We start from the raw sequence: 22,624 nt of genomic DNA, 5'->3' as shown, positions 1-22,624 counted from the left end.
AGATATTGCTATCCTCCCAGGGCGCTTGGGTTACTGGGAGGTTGTCATTAGCTTTGTGTATGTGTGACTGTCAGACAGGCGGTCATTGAGGAGGCGATCTGAGAATTGGGGAGAAATTGCTGGCTAAAGCAGTCCTGGAGGTGCCCTTAGCTCAGTTTAGTATTTGTTCCAGGAGAGTGGAGACACAGTGGGGGAAGTCGATCTGTCAAATGCAGATGGACGGTGCTCGGTGGAATATTCAGGAGCTGTAAAAAACAGGTTTTAAGGGTCAGTGTGCGTATGTGTGCAGCATATCTTTGTGGTCTTCCGTGCATTCTCTCTGTCTGTAGTTGGAGATTTAGACTAACCAAGCTGTGTGTTTGTCTGCTCCTGTTTGTGTATGTATCCGCAGTCGCATATGTGTGTTGACATTAATGAAGAGTTTGCTGCTGGTGAAGAGTTCATCATTATTCCATTCCCCTGGAGAGATACTCTCTTTCCTCTTGCACACATTTGTCTCAAACAGGCAGATAGCATGTGCCTTTTCAAATATTCTGTCATTTTTCAGGTGAAAGTATTACGCCATGAAACGTAAATTTTTACTTGACTTATCTTGGTATTGGGCTCCTCTGCTGATTGGCTGCTCTTGGCTGTGTGTGTTAAGTGCTTCTTAAGGCTTCCTCACTCTTACTTGGTTGTTAGATGGCTTATTTGTAAAAAAACAACAACAAACAAAACAACAAACAAAAACCAGTTGTTTCAAAGCAGTGGAAGGTGTTATTTTGTTCCAGCAAGCTGCTGGGTTTGAGAATGAAAGTGCAAATTCTTATGATTTCCCTTTCTGATATCTGTTTTTTTGTCACAATTTCATCTAGAAAATAATGAAAATTAGAAACCAGACATGAAACGAATGGAAATATAGACTTCAGTGTCCAGCTGCGCCTTGCTGAAAGAAAGGGGGTCAGCTCATCACCTGTTTCCAGTACAAAAGCTCCCATTCTGTTAATACAGGTAGAAGTGAAAGCAGAGTGTGTGAAATGGATTGTGGCAAAGCTTGGTGTATCTGGGCTCCCAGGCTGTGCTGGAGGGCACCTGTTCTAAATGCTCAGTGTGTGAGCTGGTGATTGGTGCCAATATACGTCCTTGGGAATGCAGTGATGGAAGGATGGAGGATTCCAGTTGTGTGGGTCAGACAAAATAGGAAAACATTAGACAGTTTAAGATTAGAAAGGTTGGAAATCGTGGAGTGTAGCCATTAAAGCGCAGTCTACCCACAGGGACAAAAGATTAGGCTGTTGCCCAAAGCTTTACTTCCTTGGGATGCTAGTGAGCCTGAGGCCTTTGGAGATCTCTAGTAAGCTGATAAAAATCTATGCCCTAAAATATCTGTTTTCTCACAATCAGCATCTCTTTATAGCCGGTAAACAACTAAAATATATAACAAAGCTTGTTATTGTGGAGAAAAATGTGCTGATTTGGACTTTTATGTGCAGGATAATCATTTCCGAGCAGTATGGTGTCAGTATCTCACATCAGAGGGGTCGTTAAGAGCAGGTGGCTGCACCATTCAAGTGCCTGCCAATAGATTATCTACCAAAGGCCCCTCAGCAGCAGCGTCACATTGAGTAGGCAGGAGGGATGGCCCTCTCCTAACCATAGAGACCATAAAATCTATCTGAAGATGAATGACACATCTCCACTTCCTCCCTCTGCTCAAATATGAACCCAGAATATCTCCGGATACCGGCGCTGCCTTCATGCGCTGGTGATGTCATCTGGATGCTGCCTAGTAACGACTTGGGGATGGAACTGCTGGAATAAGGTTCCACCGACTCCCTCTTGAGTTTACAGCAGAAATTCTGACATTCCTGTTCATGTTCTTATGTATAAGAGAAGTCTGCATGGGCCTCAGCAACTACCAGTGCATCACTTTAAACAGGTGCTCCCCTCCCGGTTTTTAGCGTCAAATAAGAAATTCATTACAAAATGATCAGGAAATAAACAAACATACACAACATAAAGACATAAAGTATTTTTTTTGGGGGGGGGGGGGGGGGGGGCTGGTACCATCCAATAACGCAAAAGGGCAAAATTTATGATCTATACTGCAGCCAACCACCAGGGGGCAATAGAGATGTGTTAGCTTCTCTTTGTATTTACTATCATGTTGTCCATCTTTGTACACAGTCTGTGGAATGTTTGTAGGAATGGAGAAATGTTTCTAGTATAATTCTTCATCATGATTGTGTTGTTCATCATCTCCTCATCCCTGGATCCAAATGAAATGATGCCTCCACCCACCAACCCCTTTACGGAGCCCCTTCCCCTCTGTAAAGTCTGGAGATGGGAGTCATCTACACATAGATCAAAGGCTCATGGCTGCCAAGTAGTGGAGTGATGGAGGTTCCTCACCACCACAACCCCCCCTGCATCATCAACCTTCTCACAGTATGGGCCCGCCCTGACACCTGCTCCCACTGCGCTCATTTTACTCCTGATTGAGATGTCAGTGTCCCTTCTGTTAAATACACAGTGTGGCAGTAGACTGACCAGAGCATCGCGCCATAGACATGGCGGAACCCGGTTGATTAACTTGCCTTTCAGTTACACATTTAGCATTTTTCTTCCAAGTTGTGTGTATGTGTGCATGCATATGGATCAAATACATTTTTAGAAATGGATGGAAATTATTGTGAGCAGTGGTCACTTGGATTTGGTGATTAACAAGGATCTGTGGATGGCAGCAAATTATTGCTAGGCAGAACTCCTGTTGCAGTCACTGAACCATCTGTCCTATCTCAGCTGACACAGGAAAGATACTGCATTGGCAATGTAAAATGCATGAAACACTGCCCTGTGCATCTCCTCCTCTGGTGAACAACACATCCAGTGAGATTTTTTTGTTGTTTAGACAGAATTGATTCCAAAAATGTCCCTAATGGTCTTAAAAGCCCACAACAGTAAAATCTCATACCAGTGAGGTAAGTGCACGCTGAATATGAAGTATGAAAACATTCTCCTTGTTTCACCTTGGCATCATTGACTCCTTTATAGCAAGCAAGTATGCTGTGGATGCTCATCGTGGTGTTCCTTGCTGTTTCAGACTTCATTGTGTTAATTGGCTCCTCTTCACCAGCTGGAAATAATGTTAATACACTGAGGAAAAGCCGCTATGCTAGCTTCCCTGCGTAAGTGTGCCAGGGCATCTTGCATGCCTCCCATGGCTGGAAGTGAACTCTTTGATGTGATTGCTTCTGAGAAACGTCATCATTTATTGATGCTTCCATTAAAGTAGCATAGAAGCCAGTGTAGATTTGGAGATGAAGAAGGGGGCACACTGGTGGGAACAGGAGCTTACAAGCTAACTACACAGAAACTGCCCTCCCATCCACACCAGAATCATTAGCCTTTCACTTCCTCTCTCTAGTCCTTCAGCTTCCTATGTTTGGTCTGACTCCCAAAAAGTATTTGATCCATTGATTGGATCTCATATAGTCACTCATGTTGTAAATATTATTACATATTACACAACATCCCTTGAGATAATTAACTTATTACACCAGTATTTTATTGGTGGGTTTAGGGATTTTTAATTCATGAATTTAAATTCACCCACAGTGAATACATCAAATGTTCATGGAATATGACTTCCCAACACACAAAACAGGAAATTACATCAATATTTAAAAAATATTTTAACGTCACTGCTGTTACATAACCAACAATAAAACGGTTCAGTGTTTTCTTTATGGAATCTTTTATTTTGTTAAATAAAGTCACTATACACATGTTACTTTTAGTTCATGAATATCTCCACCTCTCTTTCCATCTATTTGCAAGAGTCTTTATTTAATGCAGAGTTTTAGTCCCCAGACCTTCGTCACATTTTTTTCAGCCGAGTAAAATTTTACTATAAATATAGCATTGAAAGTTTGAGGAGAATATCCTTTTATGGACCTGAAGGTGCCTGAGCCTGTACTCTCTATGATAGTAAAGCATGCACATACAAATTTTGTAAGTGTGTTATTAATCCTGTATTTCTCCAAGAATTTCCCATTAAGATGCAGCAGGATGTTCTGATCAAGATGGGAGAATAAATAAAAGTTCACGTTTGTAACACAACTTAAATCAAATAAACTACAAACATAAGTACTGCACAAGGACACGTAACATCACCAAAAATGTAAAAAAAACTGAAATTCATGTTTTGACAGCGAAAAACAATGCGGTCAAGGAGATGGCCCCTCATCGTTTTATTGTCTTAAATCCTATCCAATGTCTCTCTAATGTATTCCAGGTTCCTCCAGGGAAGTGAAAGCTCCTGGTGACATCTCGGAGCAAATCGTGAGGAAGCTGAGAGGCAAGAATGAGTTTACGGTGCTGGTGACACTCAAACAAGATCACCTCAACTCTGGGGTCATCCTTTCAATCCACCATTCGGAGCACAGGTACTAGCAATATTCTTTCATAATGGAAAGAAAATGAATTGCCCATGAATGTTTTTGCTGTGTGAGAAAGAAGAAGAGCCCAAAACATCACATGGAATACACTGATAAACAATAATTAAAGTACGGCTCTAAATTTAGACCACTCTCTGTGTTTTGCCATATCAGTACTGTCTGTGATATGCTGATTAAAACCTGAATATTTGTATTTGATGAGCATTTAGATGTAATACATCCCAGCCGAGTAAACAGAGCAACTCACCCTGTATGCCAATGTATTATTCACAGTCCATCAACGACCCAAACATTGAGTCTGTAATCGTGGATCGAAAACTGATGAGACACTATCTGCAGTTAGCATGCTAATGTTTTCCATTAGTGCGAGGTGGCTGAGCCGTTGGATGATCAGAACAGCAATCTGAATTCCACATAATGCGTTGATTGAGCAGTTTGTACATTAAAGTCAGTCCTGAGAAGAGAGCTCGCTGGGATGTTAATGACTTTCCTTGCTGCTGATTAGCTTTCCCAGCAATTCATATGCAACAAAGCAGCACTGCATGGTTTCATTTGGGAGGACTAATTCAGCATCAGCCTAGAAGTGTCCATAAACGCTAGTGCCAGGATGAATGTGCAGGCATGCCTGGGGAAGACTAAATCTATTTGATGTGGTTTGCTGATAAATCAACTTCACTTGCACGAGTGTCTATTTTTCTCTTGAGTAATGATTCAGGCAAATGACTCTATTCTGTCCTTAAAGGCAGATCTGATGGGTGTATCGGCAGCTCTGTGCATTAATGCCACTATGCTGGGTGGATCTTAGTGGTGCAGAGAAGAATACTAACACTAGAACACCAAAGAATCAAATCTCGACACAAGCATTGGTGTTGCGGTTCCACTGCTGTCAACAGCTATGCATCGTAGCATCATACTTGACTTCTGGTATGATTAAAGCAATTCGTCAGTGGGTTTTCACTTTCAAGTCGAGGCAAAAAAAATGTTTTTGAGCTCACAAAGATGTGTTTTCCCTCCTGCTTTATTTCTTTGTACATACGTAAACAGCCAGCTGCATATATTTAACTTGAAGCTAAAAGCAGACTGATGGCTAGCAACAGCAACAGCTACAGCAACAACCAAAAAAGCTAAATTGCCCAAAAATGTCTGTTTGCATCCTCTCAACTCCTCCTTCGGTGTCATCCAAATCTTCTTTATCCAGCTTTTTCCTCAGTAATCTATAAACACTCCGATTTGAGCTGAAAACAAACAAAATATAACCCTTCTTGTTTGGCGCCTTTTCGTAGCGGTAGCTGCTCTTAGCTGTAAATCCCCATTAGCCCTAGCTAAATACATGTTGCTGGCTCTTTCTGCTTCCTGGGGTCACAGAGATGTGATAAAGGAGGGAAAAACATCTTCATGACCTCAAGACATATATTTGTGCGTAAAAAACACTTTTTGGGTGAAGAATCACTGTAAAATCTAAATGTTTCAACAGACAGTATGAGTTCACTGCTGTTCGGAGCCCTGATTTTGGTGATGCATGCATACATTTATGGAAACAAAATTTGGAATTTGGTTCTCATAATTCCTTTTTTGCTCTTTCTTTGAGAAGCTCCTATTGTGAGGTTGTTCCTATAAGCTCTTTTTTTCCCTGCAGGTTCCTGGAGCTGGAGAGCAGTGGACAACGCAGCGAGGTGCGTCTTCATTACCGTACCAAAGGCCAACAGGCTCATACTGAGGTGTTCCCCTACAGCCTGGCTGATGACCAGTGGCACAAAGTCTCTGTAGCTGTCAGTGCCTCTCATGTCATACTACATGTCGACTGCAACAGGTAAGGTGCTGGGAATTCAGTATAACAATTAAATGTGTCATCACCAAATGTTTTGTTGCTTTGTAAACCCTAATAACTATAAGGAAAAGGACCAAAAATTGCATTCTTTGCACAGGATTTATTAAAAAAAACAAAAAAAAAGGGATATGCACTGTACCAGATGTGTATCAGCCAGGATACTGACCTTATTATTGGGCAGATCAGCTGACCAATCCCCATGAACTACTGTCTTCATTAGTGTGATTATAAAATGACATGTCCTTGGTGTTAGGGAATCATGGCAGGACTCCAGTTCTTTATTTTGAGCCACAGCAGTCCTTAACCTCATTTTATCTTAATTAAAAGTTGTTCCATTGATATACGTGGGGCATGATACACAAATATTACATTTTGTTGATTAATGTCATTGGTCATCTGTAACTTTAGCATCTCCATTATCTTGATAATTCAAATATTTGAAACTGTAAATGGAAAACTGTCAGTTCGAAAACAGTTTTAGAATTGCCTGAAATTTGATCTCGTCACATTCCATTTTCATCTTCAACCCAATACTTCTGAAACGATCACTAGAAACCAGCGACGCGCTCTGTGGAGCCGGCAGGTTTAGCAGTCTGGATTCAGGCTGGCTTTAGAACAGATGACACAACATTCCTGTTCTATCGCTGATGTTTAACAAATCAAAGTTGAATTGCTTTGGAACCCTCCTTGACTCAAAGAGCCTGTAGCCATCTTCGTAACTCTGAAAAACGACGGGAATGTTTACATCCACCAAAAATATTTCATTATGTTTAGAAATTTGACGATATTTTGAATTGAAGGTCAAGTAATCAATGTTTTCTTGCTGGATTTTCAGAGTTCGGCCATTTAACAATTTTTGGAATTTTCTAATTACCGCTGGCGGTCGGTTATTAGGTGCTGAGTCAAGGCTGTTCCAGCAGTTTGTGCACACGTCCTCTTCATCAGTTACTTAAAATGAACTGCTGGAGAAATTATTTCAGGAAATGTCATAGTGTGTAATGCTTTAACTGACTAGGAGGGAAACAAGGACAGTGAACATTAATTCTGCTCTTTGTCTTTCTGACATACCAGCTGGTTGGAATTTCCATGGCTGCGAGTAAGAAAGGATTATTAGTGGTATATTCATGTTCTATAGCAACGTAGCTTTGTAGGAATAATGTGCTTTTCAGATTAAGGGCAATGGCAGATGTCTCATCGCTCCACCTTTGAGATACTCTGAAGAACTATAAACACTTTGATTTCCGACATATTAGGGCAGCACATTATACCGACAACCTCAGAATGAGCCTAAACCGCTCCCTACTGTTAACTGGGTGTCTCAGAGGAGGAGCAGGAGGGTATTTTGATACTGTGTGTTACATGCTTGTGAAGATCCTGCCTGGCAGGTTAAAAGAGGCATATGTTGACATCTTGTGCATCAGAGAAAGCATGTGGCTGTCTACACACTCTGCAGGGAAAGACTTAACTGAAAGATTTAACGAGGTGAGGGAGATGTGGGAAATTAGAATTCGAGATTAGGCCGTAAAATGGAAAAAAAAAAGAAAATTCTTCTCTCACAACTATTCTGCCGTTTTATCTGTTAACCTTCATGTGCGTGTTCTGTAGGATCTATGAGCGGGTGGTGGAAGCCCCCTACATGGACATACCTGAGGAGGCTTCCTTCTGGCTCGGACAGAGAAACGCTGCTCATGGCTTCTTCAAGGTTAGCACTATAAACTTTCCTCTCAGCATATCAATTTTGATTCCTGCTCTGTTCTGTCATATTACTAAGTGATAAATGACTCAGAATGTCAAGAACAAGAAATGCATCACAGCACCATCCTTTCACCTCATACTCAGTCGTATTCTCTATTGTAGTTTCTCTTCCTTCCCTCATTTGGCATTTGGCTTTTATTTATTTTATAGCTGGTGAGTTTAATTGCATGCATTTTTCAAGGCTTACCATTTAATTTGAGGGTTACTCTGCCTACCATAGCAATTGACATTTTTTTTTCCCCCTTGTTTGTTCCCTGTTCCTTAGTCTGCAGCTAAGCCCAGTGCAATTATCTCAGCAACCCCCACAACGCTGATTTGGTAGAAGTCATTAAATAGCCTCTGGTATGCTCATTACGCTTAGTCTATACTATTGTTCATCAGTCAGGCAGACATACAGCCTCTCCAGCACTCCTAAACTTCCCACATGGGATGACAACTTGGGGCAAAATGTCAGCTTACCTTCCAACACCATGATTAGCCAGCCAGAGCGACCGGCAAGAATAAAGATGTTGATGAGCTGCGTGGCTGTCCTCACAATATCAGCCCACATGTGTAGTTTGTTTTGTTCATCTTTTTAAGTGATAAATCACTTTTTGCTTTGCAAGTACTCACAAATAGGTGTTTTGAGCTCATGAGGATGTGTTTTCCTTCCTGTAATTCTTCTTTCCGACCCCAGAATGCAGAAAGAGCCTGCCATGTGTATGTAGCTTTAAGCTAACGCTGACAGATGGCTGTTACATCAACAAAACTGACCAGAAAAATGCCCAATTACAAACTCTTAGGTCTTTATCCTGCTCAGTAATTCATGAACACTTTGATTTGAGCTAAAAAGGAAACTATGGCACTTACTCAAGCTAAATGGCCGGCTCTTTTAGCATTCTTTAGTTACCAAAAAGTAATGCAGGAGGGGAAAACATCTCTGTGAACTCAAGACATCTATTTCTGTGTACCTGAAAGGCAATATACACTTTTTGTGTCTAGTATCACTTAAAAACTCCAGCAGAACCATCATGCCAGGGCCATCATAAAAATGACGTTATATTCAGATGATTACATTGGTTTGGGAAAATATAATCCCTTCCCCATGGAAATTGATGAGACAATGTCAGACGGATGATGGAGATGGAGTGTAACGAATCGATCCTTCTGTCTGATATCAAGCTAAAGCTTATCAGCGACTATAACTATTTTAATCAGTCTGCTGGTGACGAGGGACATGAAACTGTTTACACAGTCGCATTGGGTGGGCTTGCCTCCCTTCCAGGACAAAAGGTTCATTGTTCATTGCAAGTCCATTCAAATTTGTCAGTACAGATGAAATAAATCCATTTGTCGTCAGTGAAAGAAGCGTCTGTGTTAACCTGTTTTTCTTCTGCTGTCATCAATTATCCACACAGCCATGTAATTCAATTAGGAACGTCTCCATAAGTGAATTACTATATTTTAGGACAAAGATTGGGTGCGTGAATAAAGTAAGTTAAGGACAGGGTTGAGGTTGGCCGTGATTATGATTAGAACAAAGGAAAGTCTCCAGGAAATGAATGTAAGTCAATGTAATGTCCTCTCAACTGATGGACACTGGGCTGTGTATGTGTGTGTGTGTGTGTGTGTGTGTGTGTGTGTGTGTGTGTGTGTGTAAATGCTTGAGTTTGTATCCTGGCTGTTGAATTTCCTCCGTGTTAATTGGTAGATGAAAGAAAGCTTGGAGGTCACCCACTAATCTTGTCACACAGTAGCATCTCTCGTTGCCACTCTGAAGGCTTGATTAGTTGCTAGGAAGGCACGTCTCCCTTTAAAACACACTGCTTCTTTAGCGCACACGCACGCAGACTGAAACAGTCAATGTCTGTACGTGGGTGTCTGCTGAAGACATGGAAATCACATCCTGTGCAATAATAGTAAAGACTGATTGAGTGTATCCTCTTTACCATCTGAACACACTGTAAGATAGCTAAATCGGCTCTAACTTATTCAGAGACACACTTTTAAGGTTTATATTTGGTGTGTAATTTGCGTTGAGTTTTAAGGCTAATGTAGCATATTATTCTAAATTCTTACTTTGAATTTACTCGGAATTCAAGCAATCCCAACCGCAATAACAAACTGTAAGTGCCAGAGCTGTTGAAACATCCTAATCAGAGCGTCAGATTTCATTCTCAAGTTTATTTAGCCTGGCAGGATAGACGTACTCATGATTGTGTGCTCACTGAGGAGCAGATGTACGAACACATTACTGCCTGTTTTAGGCGTGATTTCATCACAATGTGCATCTGAAAACATGGCTCACAACCACATTCTGCCTGCTGCAAGAGTGCAGAACGGCACGTAGCTCATTCATACTCATTCATGTGTACTTTACGTCAGATTTTTTGAAGTCCTATTTGCTACTTACTCTGACATGCAGGGTCACCAGGGTCACACTCCTGTGCGTAAAAGCTGACTGAGCCTCACTGAAACTTCCTCCACAATGCACACAAAGTAGATTTCAGTGGGCCTCAGCTTGAAAAAATCGAAACCAACCCTTTGATGGAAGTTTTGCGATGAAACACGGAAGAGATTTGCAAGGAAAGACCCTAAACTGTCAAAGAAGTGTCCATCTCCACCTGGGCTTTGGAAGAGACGGTGGAGAGGAGTGAGAGGTGGATCTGACAGATACAGACATGAGTCACCTTTACTTGTTGTTTAGAAAGAAACGAGGCTGGTGTGAAGCCGCCCCAGCATGCATATGTATATTCCGCCAACAGACGTGTGATGCTTAAACACAACAGCATCGGCGTTTCGAGTGAGTTGTTCTACGACTCCACCTGCTCCTCTTACATGAGGCGGAACCATCCGTCCTTTTTATTCTGTCTTCATGTAACAACATGCCATACAGATGGCAAGGTGTAACCCAGTGTGTTCTATTCCTGTTTTGAAAAGCCACTAAATGAGTCCACACCCTCTAATTTAGCACAATTTTAAGACATCATTTAAAGGGGCTGAGTAATAGAAAATGTACCTATCACACAGTTGTCATGAGAGTTTCTCCTTTTTTGTTGTTGTTTACAAGCAAATGCAATCCATACGCATGAATAGAGGAAATGTCCCGAAACACTAGAAACAGCATCCAAGCACCACATTAAAAGCCACCTTTACTTTTATTTACCTTCTGTCTTCCCATCGCTTTCTCACTTCCTCCACTTCCCACATGACCATTTTTTTGTGATAGAATTATTGCCTTGCATTATTGTTGGGTTTATGACATCTAGTTGGCGTTTCTTGAGCGTGAATGAAGGATTCCGTTAAGTTGTGGTTGCAGCCAAGATTGCGGTAATATGCGTGTTTTTTTGTACACTGGTTAAATAGTTGTTGGGCAGCACTATGTTACAGACTCATTTCTGGCTCGTTTTGTAGAATTTAGAATGTCTCACTACAAGTCTGACAACTGGTTGTTTAGGCAGTGCTGCTTGTCTAATGTAGCTCCCTATATGAAGTCATAATACGAGATGGTAAATTGGAACAGTGACTGCAAAATAATCTGTAGGGTTTACGATTTCATTACAAGTGTGATCAAAAGAACTCTTGCCTACAATTCAGAATATTGCCAATAAAATTTCGCAAACCATTTCTGCCGGATTTTAAATTCATGGCCAGAAAATTGAAGTGGCAGGACAATTTAAAAAACAATTTCGCCTAAGTTGTGCTGCTTCATCTCTGTATAGGAAAAAAATGCTCCCAAGTAATGAAATGTGCCAGGTTACCATGGCGACAGAGTATCAGTGTGTATATCGATATATGTGTGTATATGTATGTGTTAGAGTTTTTTGGACACAGGATAAAAAGCAATCAATTGGGACTTATGAATGAAATTGAATCTGTGTCTCCAGTTTATGGTTACTAGAGGAGATTGTTGGAAAACATAAAAAAATTCTATCTACATGGAAAAACTCCCACATCATCGGTTCATTTAAGTTCCTGTTGGTGTGCAGTTATGAGATGATTCATTCGAACGACAACCTTGGAGACGTATTTTCTCACAACTAACTTCTCACTCCACAGACTGAAGAATAAATCTCCTCACTCTCAGATTTACTGCAGTTTCACTGTGTTGACTGTTAAAATTGCATCAGTTGCTGAGGCTCTCATAAATAGGGTGTTTGGTTTGGTGTTTTTTTTCTGCATATGGGGCTGTATTCTACGTTCTCTCATGTGGAAAATGTACCCTAAGCACAATTAGACACCACCAACCCTTAACTGCTTATTACATGTAACCTCCTTCCACTTATTTTTAAAGCCTGTCTGTCTGCTAACGCTGATTTTGTTTGGTCCGTGTGTGTGTGTGTGTGTGTGTGTGTGTGTGTGTGCGTGTGTGTAGGGGGTGATGCAGGATGTGGAAATCCTGGTGATGCCACAGGGATACATCTCACAGTGTCCGGATCTGAACAGAAGTGAGTGATGTCATTAGAAGAGCATTTCATGGAGTGTTTCATTGAATTTATACTAACTCTGGTCTCTCTCTTTTTTTTTTTTGTTGACGCTCTTGATTGCTGTGATTTGCCCTTTTTATTTACATTCTTGATGGACTCTATTCTAAACGGAGTTAGTCAGCTGTAAAGCGGCCCTGCAGCCAAAGGACTATATTTCCCTCATTATACGGTAGATGGAGGTCACAGACGCCGAGTAAGTGGTGTCTCCAGAGCACGCAAGGATGTCTTTTTGTAAATAAAGAAAAAACACACAAACAAGTCACACCTGCGTGTTATGGATGCTGACATTAGCGATCAAATCTTAGAGCTCAAAAATTATTCTACATCAGTGATTCTCAACCTTTTTTTGTGTGCTTGTTACAGCTAGTAGTCACATCTGTTTACTGCACGCTCCCTCACAATCCAAAGGTTGCCAGAGAAAACTGTTCACTGCAGTTTCCAATAAATAAAGTAAATATGACATGTCTCTGAATAATAGACAGTGAGGTAGAAAAGTTTGGAGAGAAAAAAAACGAAAGCAAATGATTGTCAGATTATGTGCCAAAATTGATTTGAGAAAAGAAAACAGTCTATGATTTTTTTAATATGATTCACAATCATATTTTTAGACAGCAGTATTGGGTATTTACCATCTCCTCAAACTGAGAAAATTACAACAAGTAATGAAAATGTTATCGTCAAGTTAATCTTGAATTTTTTTTTTCATCAAATGAATTTCTCTCAAAATGACAGTGTTGTGAATCTGCAACAAGCGTTAGCAGAGAACTCTGTCAGAGTGTGAACCAGTAGTTACTAGTAAGGGCTAATTTATGGTGTTCTCACATGTATCTCTAAAAGGGAGGTTTTTTTTTTTCTCACCAACGTCGCCGAGTGCTTGCTCACGTGGGAATGTTGGGTCTCTTTCATTTGAATGAAAGAGTGAGGTTCTAGACCTGCTCTTTGTGTAAAGTGCCTTGAGATGGCTTTCATTGTGATTTGGTGCTATATAAATAAAGACCGATTGATTGATCGACTGATAGAATTAACAAAACACTGATATTCAGTTGTTTTTAAGATCACTGGTGATGTTTGTCCGTTTATATTTTGGAAAGTTTTTTTTGGTCTGTGCAATCATAAATAGCAGCACGGTGGTACAGTGGTCAGCACTGTCGCCTCACAGCAAGAAGGTGTGCAAGAGCATGGGATCTTTCTGTGTGGAGTCTCCATGTTCTCCCTGTGCCTGTGTGGGTTCTCTCTGGTACTCCAGCTCCCTCCCACAGTCCACAGACATGCAAATGGGGACTAGGCTAATTGGATACTCAGCTGTGTGTGTGAATGGTTGTCTGTCTCTATGTGTTGGCACTACAATAGATTGAAGACCTGTTCAGGGTGAACCCTGCCTCTCGCCCGAAGGCAGCTGGGATAGGCTCCAGCCCCCCGCGACCCTTAACAGGATAATCAGTAGAAAATGGATGAATGGATGAATGGAAATCATAAATGACCATAATGGCATGGCAATATTTTGTCTCTTGTATCGTAGCGTGCCCGACCTGCAATGATTTCCATGGACTTGTGCAGAAAATCATGGAACTGCAGGATATTCTTGCTAAAACATCCAGCAAGGTAATTGAATGTGATATTGTGTCTTTTCTTTTTTGTGTGTGTCTTTAATTCATCTGTGTTTGTGATGGACTTCATACATACGAGTCATACACTGGTTGTGACAAAATCTCACACAAACGTCTGAAAGAATATATGATGAATGGCTTTTTAATGTTTGAAAAGGTCAAAGAACAACTTCACAGAGACAAAATTTTTTTTTTGAGATGGTAAATCTATTTATTTAACTTTTATGATTATATATTGTGCTGTGTCTTAATAGGATGAAAAATGTGCCTTTGTGATCAACATGAATGTCATCAGGCTGTTGAATGTTGCTATTCTTTTTGAACTCTGCTGCTCTGATTCAGAGACGGCGTGTTAAAGGTGTCTAATAACTTTTGTAATTTCATTTGTTTGCTTTTCTTCTCTGCATATGAATATAGACACAACCTAACTCTCATCTTCTCTCCTCATTATGTTTTTTTTGGTGTGTGTGTGTATGGGGGGGGGGGGGTCTTATGAGCAGCTGTCTCGAGCAGAGGAGAAGATGAATGGACTGGACGGTTGCTATTGTGAGAGAACCTGCAGCGTCAAGGGGGTCGTCTACAGGGAGGATGAGGGCTGGACAGATGGCTGCAGGAACTGCACATGCACGGTGGGGCTTCATGCAAGGATGTTCATCTGTGTGTGTGGAGATGTCAGCGTGTATGTTAGAAAAATATTTCACAAAGTGGGTTCTTCCATCTGATGCGTGTGAGTGCACAGACAGAATTATGTGCCAGTCATCACAGTATGTGTTTGGGTGTTTGTATGTTTACAACCAAGCAAGTGTGTCATAAAATAGATATGTGTGTGTCTTAACCTGTATGTAAGTATGTCCACTTAATGTGTGTGTATCCATCTATGGTTGGCAGTTAGAGAGGACATGCATTTTTCATGCTCCTTTTGTATGTGTGTGCATGCATCACTTTGTGCTTGTGCCCTTAGAAGCACGTTCATCACTCCCCTTGTGGGTCTTGGCTTTTGTTTTGCTCCCTTGTTCATCAAGTGTGTGACATTGCGGGGGTGTTTGGGTGGGGTGGAGGTGCAAAGTGCAGGGGCCCAATTGTCGACAGCTTGTATTCTCATTATTTCCTCGTATTAGAGGCGGGTTGCCCCAGTTAGAAAAGATACTGTATTGAAAACCTCCACAGCGCTCAGGATTAGACACATCAACAACGGTGCTTAGTAATGTTCGATCCTCTCAAGGGTCTACTTTGAGCTGCATAAAGTGTGAATAATTGCCAAAAAGAGAATTAGAAGCGACTGGAGATGTGGGGCTTGTACCACATCAGCAAACAGATTTCACCCCCTGTCACTCTATTCAGCTTTAGATCATGAAACTCATACACTGCTACTGAACCCTTCAAACCAGCCAATGAGATGCCTTCGCGCACCACTACTCAACATGCAAGAAATAGGAAATCGCGTATCTCTCCATGCACCTCACCTAATTGCTCCTGACAGATGATAATTATCATCAGGGATTTGTTATGCCCACTCATCCAATGAAATCGCTTCATGCGCTGGGAATGGTGTGTTAGCATTCCTGGGCTGCAATTAAGGAATTAGATGGGATATGTTCCTTTCCTTCTGCGTGGCAATTAGCTGCGACCTTTAAAATTCAAAGGTCATGCATTAAGATGTTATCAATTATGTGGCTCAGGTTCGTTGATGTTGCTGTCACAGAGCTTTCATCCGTGGAAGCAATGTTAATTACAGGCACAGCCGGAGAAAAGAAGATATCATTAAAATATATTAGATACACAGGTGACTGCGGAAAATCTACTTCAGCCTGTGAGTGGATTTACCGTTACTGTTTTAAAGAGCACGTTTGTTTTTCTTCCAGGATCGCAAAGTGGTGATGGAGAATTTTAACAAGCGTGCTGCTGTTGACAGTTTCTAAACGTTCTCAATGGTGCTGAATTTTAAGGAAGATATTTTTCTTACTCAAATATTAACAGATATTATTCAGAACAGAAGGCATGCTGCTCTAAGAGACTCCTGTCTCCGATGAGAATTTGCGTTCATGATGTTGGAGACAGACAACAGACGACTAACCACAACATTCCTTGTCTATCCAAACTGCACCCCAAAGCTGGCTTTTCTCTCTCTATCACAGTAGTATCTATCAGACATGTAGCCCAGGTTAAACAGACGCAGACAGAACAAGCTTCTCTTCTGTCTTGTTGTCGCCGTGGCGATGAGTCCAAACTCATTTTCAGGCAAATGTGATCGGTTGAAAAAAGTGGACACAAAAAAACACAAGCTGGTTGCAAAGATCAAAGCATGCTTCCCGAATGCATGTTCATACATATGTATATGTTCCCTCACTGGAACAACTGAAAAAAGTTGGGGGAAAAAGTCTGAAAGCGGCGCTTTGTGGACACGGGCCCTGAATGTGCACTGCAGTGGTGCAGTAATGAGCTGAGCTTTTGTGCGTTCCAACAATGTCATTTTTTTTCTCCTGAATTTTAGACGTTTATTGATGAATCACATTATCAATCAGTGGGGTTTTGTGTTCTCCACAGCTTTTGTTTTCGGATTTTTAACACAACAGTAACTGTGGTGTTTCACAAAGATCTTGCAGCTTTTTTCCTCTGGCACACAATACTTTCACATAACACATACTTTTATTGCTTTCTATCGATTTTATTTTATGCATTAGTCAATGACAGCCCACTATTTATTTGCCATAGGTGTTTGATTCGTTCACGAGCAGCCAAAAGCTATGTCCTCATAACAAACAGTTACTCTGAACAAAGCTTGCAGCAGTGGGGACACCAGTTACCAGATGTTTCTAGCAGTGGGACATGACCAAAACAGATGTGGTGGAGTATTGCTGTCTCCACAGGAAGGCCTTGGGCGCACTCAGCACTTTCAGTTTCTCCTCTCAGAGAATGCCCGTGTGGGCAATCACTGATGGACAATCTGCCAAACCAGATCTTTACGGTTGCTGGTTAGCAGGGAATTATTCACATTTGACTATTTTTGAATCCTCTTCAGTTAGCTTGCCAGCAGGAGCCGTCCTGGGGAGAGAGGACAGAGTCTGTTCTATGACACTGGCATGTGGGACGGTTTGTGGTGCCATATTCTCACACGCTCTAAGCTCACAGCGTCTAAAACAAAACAAAGCTAAATGAGTCCAACTCGGGCCAACCCTTCATCTTTTTAGACTAGTTTGACAACCGCGGTCATAAACATAAACCATATTTAGATGCTGAGCAGGTGCACATATCAGAGGCTGTCTTACTGAACTATGTAGAGCAAAACACCACTGAGATATTGAAATTTGCTCCTCTCCAAGATGAAAAAGTAAGATACCAGCTCAAGGTGTGTGCAAAATATGTCAGCCTGGCATGAGATCTAGTGTGATTCTTGCTTTCTTCAACTCCACTTCTCCGTTTTGTTTTGTTTTTGTTTTTTTTCTTGCTGTCATTGATGCTCATAATAAACATACATGGAAGGGTTAGTTCAATGTTATAAACTAAAAAAAAAAAAGCTCTTCCTCACCTCTTGCTCATGGAATCTGATATATTCTTCTGCCTTAAGACTCATGCAAGAGGCTTGAATGTAAGGATGACCAAGCTAGGAGAAAGTGTTGCACACTTGACTCGCGAAAACTTTGCTAGTAATTTGACAGAATCTTCATATCAAATGCATGAACGGCTGAAGATCTCCAGTTTTACAAATACATGCTCTCTCCCTTTTTTGGGGGGAAAAAAGTAGGCTGATAGAGCTTGTTCTTTCCTCATGGCTTTCATTGAACGTTAAGTTTCCAACTAGAGAAAATCCTAAACTTGCCACTCAGTAAGGCTCAGAATTGTGTGTTTGCTGCTCCTTCACACCACGGGGACTCACCACTGCCTCTTGAGGTGGTAGTAAAATGTGCGATAACCAGACAACTTTACTTAAGGCTCGGGGCAAGCCTCCAGTAGTTTTCACCGGTAAAATGTGCTGCTCTGTACATATAAAGGTCATAATTATGCAAATGAGAAACATGCTTTGCTTACATGAAAAAAAACAAAAACAGAATATAATCTGAAATGTGATAAACTTCGATCAATATATTGATGTTGTTATAAGCTATCACAGTGCTTTTACAGTAAAAGCAAATGACAAGATAAAGTATCTATACTTGACTGGAATTATACAGAGATACATTTGAGTAATGTGTTGTACTTTTCTTTTTTGATCCAGAATGGAACAGTGTTATGTGAGGCCATCTCCTGCCCTCCCCCTCAGTGCCCGGCGGGCACAGTTCCTGCCTATGTAAAGGGTGCCTGCTGCAAGGAGTGTCAGCGTGAGTGGAGCACCCTTAACCCTGTCACCCTCCTACACTTACACAATCACGGACACAATTGCATGCACATACCCCAGCAGAACAAACCTCCACCACCAGATTTAGAGCTCCTATCACGCCTCCACAAGGGCTGCCTGACAATTGACCAGGCCTCAGCTGTGTTGCTAAGCTACCTCCTAACATGCCTCTTGAGATGGGTCCATCCTTTTGCATATACATGGACCAATCAGTTATTCACAAGCAGGCTTCAAAACACAGATGGCCACCAGTCACACAGTCATGAGCAAGTGGATCGACGTGTGATGTAAAGCACTTCCTATTTATGGAGAACTTCTTGGTGCTGCGAGGAAAGCGAAGGAGACGGAAATGTTTAATGACGCACGCTTTCACTGCCCATCACCATCTTCTTAAATGTTCATTCTTTAACTTTAGCTTGCTAATATGTTCTCTGTGGATAAATAATTGTGTTTCACCACATAGCTACAAAGATGGTCTTTTTTTCTTGCAAGACTGTGAGTTGTACTATGAACTCTTATTAGCCTCCTCACCACAGCACTGTGCTTCTCCCATATGCACTCAATTCACCTCTCAATAAAAATGGATTTCAGGGAGTGTTAGCTCCTCTCACCCCTGCATTCTTCTGATATTAACCCAAATTAAAGCAATGTGAGTATTTGCGAAGGCTGTCTTTCAGTGTGTAGAACAAAATCGAACGTGTGCGCCAAGAAGATGACTTTATTGTGTTAGTTTTAGCGTAAATGTGCTTTTAAGCACCAGTGTGACTTAAAGGCTATTTTAATGATAGAAAAATAATATAATGGTACTATATATCTCTGCAGATGTCTTCTTCAAACTGACTTCAGTGGAGAACTTTCTCAGCTCACACTCCCACACACTGCCTCTGTTGGTCTCATGCTTCTCTAATAATTGATGCACAGCAAAATAAGATTTGAACTTTTAATCACTGAGACATTGATAGTCCTGGATTCTACTCAGGTGACCCAGGGGAACACAAGTTGACACAAATATAAACACATAGCAAGTAAGTTTATCTGGCTAAAATATGCAAACACAGAGCAACAGCAGATGCGTGCTCCAGCTTGGTTAAGAAGAGCACCGCAAGTTTTCCTACTACAAAGACATGATCTCTTCTTCAAATTAAAGTCTTATCATGCAGCACAAGGCCTTGTGGGGAGGAGCTCTGAGGGTTTTTTTTTTTGATGGTCTGTCAAGTAGAACGTCAACTGACCGCGTCTGAAGTCCTTTGCTTTCATGATTCAAGCTTCTTCTTCTTTTTTAAAAAGAGCCTGACCTGTGCCGTCAATCATGCCCCCCCTAAAAAAAAAGACTGGTTTTCTGTTGTGCTGCTGTGAGTTATTTCATCATTTCATCAGGAGCATTGCATAGTTGGATTTTATCAGCTTTGGTTTGTTGACTCAGTTTAAAACAGTCTGTAAACAACAAACGTATGTAAAATAACTGTCTTAGAGCCCTGATGCTCCATCCGTATTCACGTCATAAACCAGGCCTAGAAGCAGAAAAATACCAGCACTGAGGTGAGAGGCGGTGAGTTCAAATTGTATTGACTTGAATTGAATTAGAAAAAGATTGATTAATCAAAGAAAATAATCAGTGTTTTTAAGAGCGGATAATTGTTAAGAAATTGAATAATCTGCTTTCTTCTCTTCCCTATTCTATTTTTTTTAACCATGCCTTTGTGTTCACCGAGCAATATCAACTACAGTGTGACATATTTAGGCAAAACTACAAAACTACATGCACATTTTAGGATCATTTAATTACAAGAAGGGACTCAATGAAGCATATATTCACAAGCTGGTTTCTACTTCCATTGTATAATGAAATTCTAGATTATCTATCTATCTATCTATCTATCTGTCTATCTGTCTATCTATCTGTCTATCTGTCTATCTATCTATCTGTCTATCTATCTGTCTATCTATCTATCTATCTATCTATCTATCTGTCTATCTGTCTATCTGTCTATCTGTCTATCTATCTGTATATTTAAACTGTCATCAAGTTTTAAGTTTTCTTATAAAAATGAATAAATTAAACTGTTCTTCAAAAACAAATCAAACAAAGGTCATAGTTTCTTAGTAACATTTTCCTGGAGGCAATCTTTAAAAGAATCCAACACTATTGATTAATATCTTAAATAATAGAAAGAACTGTGTTTTCAAGCGAGCAATGTTGTTTTCTATCTTGATTTGTTCATGTGCATGCTGATAACGCGTGTGTCTGCTATCAGCTGTCTGCCTGTTTGGTGGGAGAGAGCTGGTGGAGGGGGATCAGAAGGCCATGCGCGATTCCTCCGGCAGGTGCCTGCTGTTTGAATGCAGGGTAAGTTATATCAGCACACTCTCACACACACACACACACACACACACACACACACACACACACACACACGCACACATGCACACACACACGCAAAGAGCAAACACACATTTAGAGTTATTTTTACCAAAGTCATGTGCAGAAATTGACACCACAATAAATCTTGAGCTTCATTAATTTCCATCCTTCATGACAGCCCACTAAGTAGTCGTTCTACCGCTACCTCGGCGCTGAGAGGATAAATCAAACCTCAATGAGCCAGCATGCGAGCCTGTCCTCTTCAGCTGAATTCTATTGATCTGGCTTGTCATTGTGGTCTTTGTTTTAAAGTAGTTGGCCGAATCCCACTAATTGAGTTTACATTTAGAGGCCAAGGCAGTCCACCTGTCAATCACGGGATGCCACAGCCATTGTTCCGGACGAGTCGTCAGGTATCACAGAGGTCCCACATCACATTAAACTCACAGTTATTCAGAGCAGTTGCTTTTGTCTGTGTTGCACACCAGATGGGATGGTTGCTTACTTTTGGGAGTAATTCACTTGATGACATTATGCCAGGCAGCTCCAATCAATCACAGAAAAGTGATTTGAAGTTTTTAATCACTCACCTCAATCTTACCATCTAGCGTCCCCCTGTGAATTCTGCAGAACACCAATAGAATTGGCACGTTCAGACAGCTGTCGCGCACGCTTGCCCACACCTTGCCCATCTGTAGTCCCAGTTAACTGACTGGCGGTCCCAGGCAGATCAAAGAAATGGGGACGGGGAGTTCTGTCAGTCAGCCCACTGCTGCAGACTCCTGCAGGCATCCCCTGACAGCTGCTTGTCATGCCTCTGATCTCTTGTATGCCTGCTGGCTGCACAGGGAGAGCAAGTTTTGGGTGGTGGGTGGCAAGACGCTTGTTTGGAAACTTGTTTCAACTTTTGGGGGAAGATTGTGCCCTCAAATTAACAAAAGTACAAAAATAACTTTGGTACATACTGTCACCTTTTTGTGATCATGCTCTAAAATGGAAACTTTTATGTGATTCGTCCAAAAGAAAATCAGATTCACCCCGAAACCTGTATCACTTTGAAGTGTAGTCAGGAACACAGGAACGGGTATTTACCCAGATTCAATGTGTGTGTTGCATTGTGTTCATCATCATATAAAAAAAAAAACCTGGATGAATACCAGTTATTGTTACCAAACTGGACCCACAAGACACACTTTGTTTTTTTAATCCAAGTTTTCTATTTTATGTGAATTTTTTTAATGGAAAATATATATTTTTTCATAGCTTCCATGTCTTTGTTTTCTTCTCCATTTATATGGCTTCTTTTTTTTCCGGTTCATTTGCGCCCCCCCCCCCCCCCCCCCCCAAATGGCTTTCATGTCATGTCATCTAAATCAGTTTTGTGTTCATCTCATTAACAAAAAATGATTTCATTTGATTTGAGATTCAGATTTCCTCAACAATCACAATAAACCATAATAATATGCATTTTAGTAAAAAGGCTCTATAAATTCAAATTACATAAAAATGAGGGGCCCAAAAACATGTGAGGAGACACATTAAGACTCCCTATGAAGATATCAAGGTCATTTTCCATCAACTAAAACTTGACTAAAATTCTACAAAGTAGAGATTTGAGTCAGGCTGGAACTAAGAAGAATTACATAAAAACAAAACAAAAGAAATGAAGAACCTTCCATGCGTTCGAGGAACTTCTGAGGAATTTCAAAGGGACATGCTGATGCTTCGTATTCTGCCTTGAGGAGCGACATTCAAAATTGATACGTGTGGGGTTGAAAAATATTGTCACCTTCTTCAAATAATTGCCATATTAAATAATTGTCATTTTTTACAT

General features: G+C 40.9%; 1 protein-coding gene across 1 annotated transcript in view; it reads left to right on the top strand.

Annotated features, from left to right (window-relative positions):
- Positions 1 to 22,624, top strand: part of nell2a (neural EGFL like 2a) — a 79,514-nt gene that overhangs the window by 5,061 nt on the left and 51,829 nt on the right. Inside the window, exons 3-10 of the mRNA XM_086209465.1 lie at positions 4,277 to 4,427; positions 6,076 to 6,249; positions 7,873 to 7,969; positions 12,377 to 12,449; positions 14,008 to 14,090; positions 14,596 to 14,724; positions 18,309 to 18,411; positions 20,684 to 20,775. Of these exons, the coding sequence (XP_086065591.1) occupies positions 4,277 to 4,427; positions 6,076 to 6,249; positions 7,873 to 7,969; positions 12,377 to 12,449; positions 14,008 to 14,090; positions 14,596 to 14,724; positions 18,309 to 18,411; positions 20,684 to 20,775 (902 nt within the window). The remainder of the gene's footprint in view (positions 1 to 4,276; positions 4,428 to 6,075; positions 6,250 to 7,872; positions 7,970 to 12,376; positions 12,450 to 14,007; positions 14,091 to 14,595; positions 14,725 to 18,308; positions 18,412 to 20,683; positions 20,776 to 22,624) is intronic.

Source organism: Aulostomus chinensis, chromosome 7 (assembly GCF_037954235.1).
Source record: "Aulostomus chinensis isolate RoL2024-O1b breed Wild chromosome 7, RoL_Achi_v1.0, whole genome shotgun sequence".
Taxonomy (NCBI): domain Eukaryota; kingdom Metazoa; phylum Chordata; class Actinopteri; order Syngnathiformes; family Aulostomidae; genus Aulostomus; species Aulostomus chinensis.
Note: the sequence above shows the minus strand (reverse complement) of the source record. Positions and strands in the feature narration are given on the sequence as shown.